The sequence below is a fragment of the Mandrillus leucophaeus genome, unplaced genomic scaffold, assembly GCF_000951045.1.
Source record: "Mandrillus leucophaeus isolate KB7577 unplaced genomic scaffold, Mleu.le_1.0 Scaffold118, whole genome shotgun sequence".
NCBI lineage: Eukaryota > Metazoa > Chordata > Mammalia > Primates > Cercopithecidae > Mandrillus > Mandrillus leucophaeus.
Window position 1 is genome coordinate 222588 of NW_012100098.1, and position 9020 is coordinate 231607.

At 54.2% G+C, this 9020-nt stretch overlaps 1 protein-coding gene across 2 annotated transcripts in view; it reads left to right on the forward strand.

Moving 5' to 3' along the window:
* Positions 1–8067, forward strand: part of RARG (retinoic acid receptor, gamma) — a 26952-nt gene extending 18885 nt beyond the window's left edge. For both annotated transcript variants that reach the window (XM_012001692.1, XM_012001701.1), the window contains 7 exons: positions 2862–3010; positions 3222–3363; positions 4046–4206; positions 4417–4593; positions 4952–5156; positions 5411–5569; positions 6765–8067. In XM_012001692.1, the coding sequence (XP_011857082.1) occupies positions 2862–3010; positions 3222–3363; positions 4046–4206; positions 4417–4593; positions 4952–5156; positions 5411–5569; positions 6765–6952 (1181 nt within the window). In that variant the 3' untranslated portion in view covers positions 6953–8067. The remainder of the gene's footprint in view (positions 1–2861; positions 3011–3221; positions 3364–4045; positions 4207–4416; positions 4594–4951; positions 5157–5410; positions 5570–6764) is intronic.
* The last annotated feature ends 953 nt before the right edge of the window (positions 8068–9020 follow it).

Here is a 9020-nt window from a genome sequence, read left to right on the forward strand (position 1 = left end):
TTTTTTTTTTTTTTTTTTTTGGTTCCAGAGCAGAGCTGCTCAAATTTAACAACTGGGAAGCTGGAAGAGGGAGATGGCAAACAAGGAGACCGGACTTTATTTTACTTTACTTTTGGGTGGGGTGGGGGAGGAATTAAAAGCGTGTCATTTAAAGAACCGAGAAAACATGGAACTATTGCTTTGCAGCAAATCCCTGTGAATTCTTAACTTTCTTCTCATTGCTCAATAGAATGGGGAGTTGGGGTATGTTGTATGTTGTAGGGGTGCTGAGATGGAAAGAATCTTCCAGGTAGGGCTTCTGGGGGCTGGGCGGAGACCCTGTCTTTTCTCAGGCCTATGGAAGAAGCCCTTTGGGCTTGACTGGCAGTAGGTTTTTGCGTTTTAATTTGGACCAATAATTTTGGCCTCTGGGATCCTGGTGGACACACAAAGCCAGCTTCAGGCCTGCCCCCACACACTTTCAGAGGGAAGGCTGCTTGGGAGGTGGGGGTGGGCTGGATGTGTGTGTGTGTGCCTGTTTGGAGGCTTTGGTGTCCTGGTGCTGCGTGCACAGGCTGGGGTGTTTGTCTGGCGGTAGAGCTGTTCCCTTGTGTGGCCAAGTGCTGGGTGTTGTGTGTCAGCCTTGTGACTGGTACATCTACCTCCACGGTGTGGCTGGAGTGAGTGTGTCTCTATTCTGACTTTGCGTCTGTGCCAGAATCTAGTGAGGGTTCTAGAAGCCCATTGTAATATGCCTGCTTTGGTGCCCTGCGTGTTGTTAACCTGTGAGTATGTGTGTCTCCAAGGAGGTGTGTGCTAGATTGTGAGTCCGGGCTGCTCAGCTCTGGGCCTCGCAGCTGGGAGCGTTTACAGCCGGTTATAAAGAGTTTGTTTGAAGCTCCGCGCAGCCTGGTCAGGAATTTCCTCAATTTCAGCAATTTGGGCTTTAAAAGGAGAAAACCCCAGAGCCCACCCCCATCCTCCCCAGCAGGGGCCCCTGCCTAACCCAGGAGCAGCATCCCTACGGTGGGGTCCAAGCCCCAGGCTGGGGAGGGGATCTGATTGGAGTAGACCCAGTTAGCTTTCTGGGGCCTTGACCTCGCAGATTGACCTCGGAGCCACTAGGCTGCACTTTAGGGTTCAGGGGGTGGGGATGTGACAGTATCACTTAGACGGAAAAAGTTGCCCCCGGGCCTGTCTCCCTAAGGCCCCCAGTCTTATAATTGGCTGGCATTGCCCCATGCCAGTCTGACCGCACCCAGGCCCTTGCGCAAGAGAGGAAATGAGGCAGCGCTCTGCGGGCAGGGAGGGCGTCAGCGCCAGAGTGAGCACCACCCCACGCACAGGCCTTGGGCAGAACATGTGCCCTCGAAGGACACAGTGGCGGATCTGAGGAGTGAGAGGTTGGGAAAGGCATTCCAGCCCTCCCCACATCTCTCAGCACTAGCCCCTCCTGGAGCCCCCGTCCCTAGTCTTGAATAGACTTCAGGCACCCTTTTTTCCCCCTCTCCTCTCTTTTTCCTTTGGGGAATCTCACTCTGGCAGGATTCTTATGCTAATTGAATGTATGTGTGTTGGGGGTGGGGAGGGCTTCCCTCCTGTGGGGTGGGTGGAGCTAGCCTGGAACCCTGGCATCCTGGGCATTCCTTCCGCCCTTCTGGCTGCATTGGGGTGGACTTCTGACTAGGTGGGCTGCAGAGGGTTAGAGGGGAGAAGGTGTTCATGAGGTGGGTGCATGGGACACACCTTAGGGAGGGTCTTAGGAATTTTTTTGCATTAACTTGGGTCCTCCAGGTTTGGGCAACAGGTCGTACAGGTGAATAATTTACAAATTTTTGGAACCTCTGAAGACCAACCACACACGCGCCCACACACACACACTTAACCGGCAGCCTTTGAACAGAGCAGAGCATGTCCTCCCCATACTGTGGGGCTGAGAGCCCTTTTGAGCTGCAATTGGGTATTTTCAGAGTGAAGACAGAAGCTCAGAGAGGGTCCAGAAACAGGTCCCCTCCCCCATGAGTCCCGTTTACCGACTGTCACCTGACTTCTCCAGTTTGCTACACCTCCAATGGCTTCCAGACCTGAGAAACTGAGCAAACACCTCAGTCTCCGCTTCCCCAGCTTCTCTGACTCAACAGCCACTTGGATCCGCTGGTGGTGTGGCACTGAGCTGGTCACTTCCCCTCTTGTGGCCTCAGTTTCTTCAAGCGTGAACCAAGGCTGTGGTGCGTCTTCCCCTGAGACCTGTGCCCCGTTTGCTCCGCTGTCAGTTATTCAGGGGTGGTGTGAGAGAGAAGCCTGAGGAGTTATCCCCCCTGAACGACTGGAGAGGAAATGAGGTCCTGGTCTACCTGCTAAGCATCCCAGCAGGTCATTTGGCCAGTGCCAGCTACAGGAAGCCTGTCATTGCCTACCTGCCCCCAGAGTTATTGCCCCACAGGGAGGACAGTGGGAGGTAGACTACCCGACAAAGATCTACCAAAGAGACAGAGAGTGACTAGAGAGCTCAGAGCTGCAGGGCTTTAACCCTTCTATCTACCTCCTGTAGTTAGGGAAACAGACCCAGAGAAGTCAATTTCCAGAATGGCCTTGGTCTGGAACTTGGAGGATTAAACATGTCATACAGGGTGAGGGCTGGCATTCTTGTGAACAAGTTGGTTAGACTGTGGAGGGCGGACTAGGGGTCACAGCAAGCTGTGGTAACAGTGGTCGTTTAGAGGATTCTGACAGTGCTTACTGCTGGGACTAGTGCACTGTGGTAGTGATGGCTTTCACCGGTGGGCCAAGGAACAAATGCACATGGGGCGTGTGTGATGAGGAAGCCTGGATATCTGTGGGGTCCTTCTCCCCTGACCCTCACATCACTGCTTCCCTCCCAGCGGTGGAGACACAGAGCACCAGCTCAGAGGAGATGGTGCCCAGCTCGCCCTCGCCCCCTCCGCCTCCTCGGGTCTACAAGCCATGCTTCGTGTGCAATGACAAGTCCTCTGGCTACCACTATGGGGTCAGCTCTTGTGAAGGCTGCAAGGTGTGTACGTGGTGGGGGTGGGCAGACGGGGGATCCAGTTACCCGAATAAGATGAGAGACCAGGCACACAGATGCTATGTGTGAGCAGCACTGCTTTGCACATAGGTGGTTAATAGATTAGGTCAGGCCTGGGGCAACCTGCAAGGCCAGTGAGAGGATGGTACTCCCAGCATTGTGCTTCAGAGACCCTGTCTTTTCCCCTCAACTCCAGGGCTTCTTTCGCCGAAGCATCCAGAAGAACATGGTGTACACGTGTCATCGCGACAAAAACTGTATCATCAACAAGGTGACCAGGAATCGCTGCCAGTACTGCCGGCTACAGAAGTGCTTCGAAGTGGGCATGTCCAAGGAAGGTAGGCTCCCATCCTTGGCCTGGGCAGGAGCACTCCGTTCCTACCCTATGGCTGTGGCCGTCTTTCCTCTGGCCACTCCCACTTCCCTGACCTCTGAGACTTGGCTTGCCCTGGGGTGCTGCCTTCTCCCAGGCCAGTCTTGTTTGATTAGCTCCATTCACCCAGGAGGCCCCACTGTTTCCCATTCTCCCTCTCAGGGAGCTTGACCCTTCCTCTGAATGGGTGAATAAGTAGGGTCTCACATTCCCCCTGTTTCATGGGGGAAATGAAGCCGGTGGGCTTGCCAGTCCCTTCCCCTCCCCTGGACTGAGCCAGAGATGGATATGGGGTGGCTCCTCCTCTCCACCCCCCCCAACCATTGTGCTGCCAAGGCTATAAGTGGATATCCTGCCTCCTGCATATCCTGCCCCCCCTCCCCCAGCTCCTGCAGGGTGACAGGAAGGGCAGGATGGAGCCGAATGGCCTGGGGAGGGAGCAGGGGCCGCAGGCCCTGGGTGGGGCTGGGGAGAACCAGCCTGGGAATAGGAGCTAATATAGGCAATAGGGAAACTGAGGCACTAATTACAGTGTCAGAGAATAGATATTCATGATAAGGACTGAGCACATTAAATTAGGGTGAGAGAAGACACCCAAAGGGAGGCTCTGAGGGTCCTGACTCTCTCCTTGTGCCTCCACCCACAAGCTGTGCGAAATGACCGGAACAAGAAGAAGAAAGAGGTGAAGGAAGAAGGGTCACCTGACAGCTATGAGCTGAGCCCCCAATTAGAAGAGCTCATCACCAAGGTCAGCAAAGCCCATCAGGAGACCTTCCCCTCGCTCTGCCAGCTGGGCAAGTATACCACGGTAAGGAATGGGCAGAGCCCAGTGAGGGCAGGGCACTCTTCACTTCGGGGAATGGGGCTGGGTTATGTTGGAGGTTATCATCGACTGGTGCTGAGGCCAAGGAGGGCATCAGAATGCAGAGGAGAGAGCTTGGGATATTGGTAGGGAGAAGACAGTCTCCAGAGGTGGACCTTAGCTTGCCTTCCAACCTCCTACCCCTCCCCTTTATAGAACTCCAGTGCAGACCACCGCGTGCAGCTAGATCTGGGGCTGTGGGACAAGTTCAGCGAGCTGGCCACCAAGTGCATCATCAAGATCGTGGAGTTTGCCAAGCGGTTGCCTGGCTTTACAGGGCTCAGCATTGCTGATCAGATAACTCTGCTCAAGGCTGCCTGCCTAGATATCCTGGTAAGTTAGGCCCTGTGGGTCCTGCCACAGCCCGACCCTCATATGGGACCCTCAACAATTCCTTGATCCATGCAAAGATTTCCTTACCTTGCACTCCCTGCCACACATGGGGGACTTCTCTGCTCTCTTTTTGTCTTAGCCCCTCCCTCTATGACCTGATCCTAGACTTTTGGATGCCCTGTCTCCTCCTGACTTCCCAGGACTACCCCTGCCAAGCCTCAGATCCTCCACTTCTGCCTTCTCCATGCCTGCTTCAGGTTGCATTCACTGGGGACCTAACCTCCTCACTTTCCACTCATTCCCTCTTTTCCCCATCCCTCAGAAACAGCACTAACCCTCCTCCACCTCCCACCTTCAGATGCTGCGGATCTGCACAAGGTACACCCCAGAGCAGGACACTATGACCTTCTCCGACGGGCTGACCCTGAACCGGACCCAGATGCACAATGCCGGCTTCGGGCCCCTCACAGACCTTGTCTTTGCCTTTGCTGGGCAGCTCCTGCCCCTGGAGATGGATGACACCGAGACAGGGCTGCTCAGCGCCATCTGCCTCATCTGCGGAGGTGCGGGGGCGCCCCCTGGCGTCTGCTCAGTGCTCAGTCTCCTTTTCCACCACTCCATGCGGGATCTCTGACTGGGAGGGGGCGTGGAGGACCCAGCGGTCTCTTCCCCTGGTAATTCTTGCACCAGGCCCCATCCACAGAGTTCTCAAACCCTGTACAGGCTTCCCAAAAGGCCAGTTGGGGGTCAGCCATCTGTCACTGTATCTTCCCCATCTCTTCCTTCCCCTCTCACTCCACTATACTTGTCCCCATAGACCGCATGGACCTGGAGGAGCCCGAAAAAGTGGACAAGCTGCAGGAGCCACTGCTGGAAGCCCTGAGGCTATATGCCCGGCGCCGGCGGCCCAGCCAGCCCTACATGTTCCCAAGGATGCTCATGAAAATTACCGACCTCCGGGGCATCAGCACTAAGGGTGAGTCATGAGTGGGTGTCCCCTCTCGGTCTTCCCAGGGCTGTTGGTCTCCCAGGTCAGACAGGTGGACATGCAGAGACTAGAACAGAGTAGTCGAGATCCAGGCAATCTACACTGGAATCCTAGCTCTGCCACATAGTAGTGGGGCACTTTGGGCAAATTGCTTCTAAACCAGTACTGTCCAATAGAACTTTCTGCAATGATGGGGATACAATAGTCATTAGCCACATGTGGCTTTTAAGCATCTGAAATGTGACTACTGCAACTGCAGAACTGAATTTTTAATTCAGCACAATTCTAAGTACATATACATACATATATCTATATATCTGGACACACAAAGTCTTCAGCAAATTGCTTTACTTTTTTTATCTTGTTTGTAAACTGGGCTATTCTTCACGCACCTTGTAAGGCTGTCTTGAGGACTAAATTAGTTAATATACAATGTAAAGCTAGGCACCATGGTGCACTTCTGTAGTTCCAGCTACTCAGGAGGCTGAGGCAGAAAGATCAGTTGAGGCCAGAAGTTGGAGGCTTCTGTGAGCTATGATTGCACCTGTGAATAGCCACTGCAGTCCAGCCTGGGTAACCCAGCAAGACTCTGCCTCTAAAACAACAACAACAACAACACAACAACAAAAAAACCCCATAACACATACAGTGTACTTAGAATTGTGCTGAATTAAAAATTCCATTCTGCAGTTGCAGTAGTCACATTTCAGATTGCCACATGTGGCCAGTGACTACTGTATTCCCATCATTGCAAAGTTCTATTGGACAGTCCAGGCTTAGAAGGGTGTCTGGAACATTGTGTTTGATAAATATTAGCTGTTGTAATAAATGTTATTAAGAGACCAGGACTAGGAACAACTGGCAAGCTCTGGACATTCGAGAGTGGGGTACTTGGGGAGTGGGGTTGGAAGTTGTGTGCATTGTGCTCTCTGAAGAGACAGCCTGAAAGAATGGGATGAATAGGCAGCAGGCCTGGTAGAGAAGGCCAGGTAGAGGTTCCAGGCAGAGGAGTGGCACCCAGGAAGCCTAGTGAGAAGAGGATGAGCTGGGGACAGAGAGGTGGTGGGCCTGTGCTGGGCGCCCCCTAGGGGAGTCAGAGGCAGTTGAGAAAGGTTAGGGAGATGGCCTGAAGGGCCATGTGCCTCTGTCCTCCTGAGCCTCTCTCTTTGCCTCTCCATTGTAGGAGCTGAAAGGGCTATTACCCTGAAGATGGAGATTCCAGGCCCGATGCCTCCCCTAATCCGAGAGATGCTGGAGAACCCTGAAATGTTTGAGGATGACTCCTCGCAGCCTGGTCCCCATCCCAATGCCTCTAGCGAGGATGAGGTTCCCGGGGGCCAGGGCAAAGGGGGCCTGAAGTCCCCAGCCTGACCAGGGCCCCTGACCTCTCCGCTGTGGGGGTTGGGGCTCCAGGCAGCAGACTGACCATCTCCCAGACTGCCAGTGACTGGGGGAGGACCTGCTCTGCCCTCTCCCCACCCCTTCCAATGAGCTCCTTGTTTTTGCCAAAGTTTCCAGGGGTGCCTCTGTGTTCATCCCCTTCCCGATCTAACCGGCTCCCTCGCCAGTCCTGGGGGCCTGCCCTGCTCCCACCAGGAGAGAGGGCAGAGGGATGAGCCTGAGTTTGGACTCTAAAATCTCAGCACTGCCCCTCAGGTACCAGGGTCCTAGGCTCCCCAGGGCAAGAGGAAGACCCTGCCATTCCACAGCCCCTTCCTCTGCCAGGTGCTTGGCTCTCTGGGAGCAAATAGGAACACTAGAGACCAAAAAGGGGGCAAAGGAGAAGGGCTGAGCCCACCTTTTTGCCCCTACCCTTGGTGCCTAATGCTGTGTGATGCACCTGCAGGGTGTGTGCTAGCCTCTGTGCCCCGTCCTTGTGCCAGGTCAAGGTGGGGGCAGGCTGGGCCCTGCATTTCTGGGGCAGGAACAGAGGGTGAAAGGGACAGATAGATGCAGGTCCATTCTGCACCTCTTGGCTCGGGTGCAGAGTTCACCCTGTGCCCTCCGTTACAAGTCCCTCCCCCAGCCCTGTCATGTGCCTTGGGCTCCTCCTGCCCTCCATCTCAGCCATCGGGGCAGGGACCCTCCTACACTACAGAGGGGCCAGGGGATCCCTCTCTCCCTAGTGCCTTCCACCCTTTACCCCCCAGAGCAGCTTGGCCCAGGGAGGGGGGATGCTGCTTAGCTGATCCTGCCCTGACCCAGAGGAAGCCTCTATTTATTTATTAGCTTTTGTTTACACCCTGGAATTGACCCCTTCCTCCAGGGGTCTTGGGTGGGGGAGCCCAGGGCCCCTGTGACCCCTCCCTTCTTCCTCCAATCCCCAGTTTGTATTTAGCTGCCAAATAAGATTCCCATTGGCTCCCTGTGTTCTCTTGGGGGGTCAGGGTACTGTCCCCTCCCCTCTGTTTACATCTCCCCTCTACCCCGCTGTATTGCATATTGCTGAGTTTTCTATTTTTGCAAAATAAAGTGATGGAAACTCATGGGATGTGGCTCCCTTTAGGAGGTGGTAGGGAAATGACCAGCTGACCTGGTGAGGAAGCTGAGTGAGTAGGGAAAGCTTGTAATTGATTGGACTTTGCAGCTTTCTTGGTAGAAGAAAACAGGATGAAATGTGCCTGGATTGCGGTGGGGACAGGATGGGGGAAAGGGAGCCATGGGGACTCACCCTGAGTGACCGGGTTTCCCACAACCACCAGGTGTGGGTTCAGAATCTCACTCTGTCGCCCATGCTGGAGTGCAGTGGCGCGATCTCGGCTCACTGCAACCTCCACTTCCCAGGTTCAAGCAATTCTCTTGCCTCAGCCTCCCGAGTAGCTGGAATTACAGGGGTGCACCACCACACCCAGCTAATTTGTTTAATTTTTAGTAGAGACAGAGTTTCACCATGTTGGCCAGGCTGGTCTCAAACTCCTGAGCTCAGGTGATCCGCCTGCCTTGGCCTCCCAAAGTACTGGGATTACAGGCGTGAGCCACTGCATCTGGCCTGGTGTGGGTTCTTATGTTGGATCCTGTGGATCTCTGGGAGGGCATGAATGGACTTCACAGGTCTGTAAGCCTGTCCCCACCTCCAATTATGCGTATGTGCATATCTGCTCTTCTTTGGGAAAGGAGTCCATTGAAGTTTCATTTATCTTTTTATTTATTTACTTTCTTTTCTTGAGACAGAATTTCACTCTTGTTCCCCAGTCTGGAGTGCAGTGGCGTGATCTTGGCTCACTGCAACCTCTGCCTCCCAGGTTCAAGCGATTTTCCTGCCTCAGCCTCCCGCGTAGCTGGGATTACAGGAGTGCACCACCATGCCCAGATAATTTTTGTATTTTTAGTAGAGACAGGGTTTCACCATATTGGCTAGGCTGGTCTCGAACTCCTGACCTCAAGTGATCCACCCACCTCAGCCTCCCAAAGTGTTGGGATTACAGGCGTGGGCCACCGT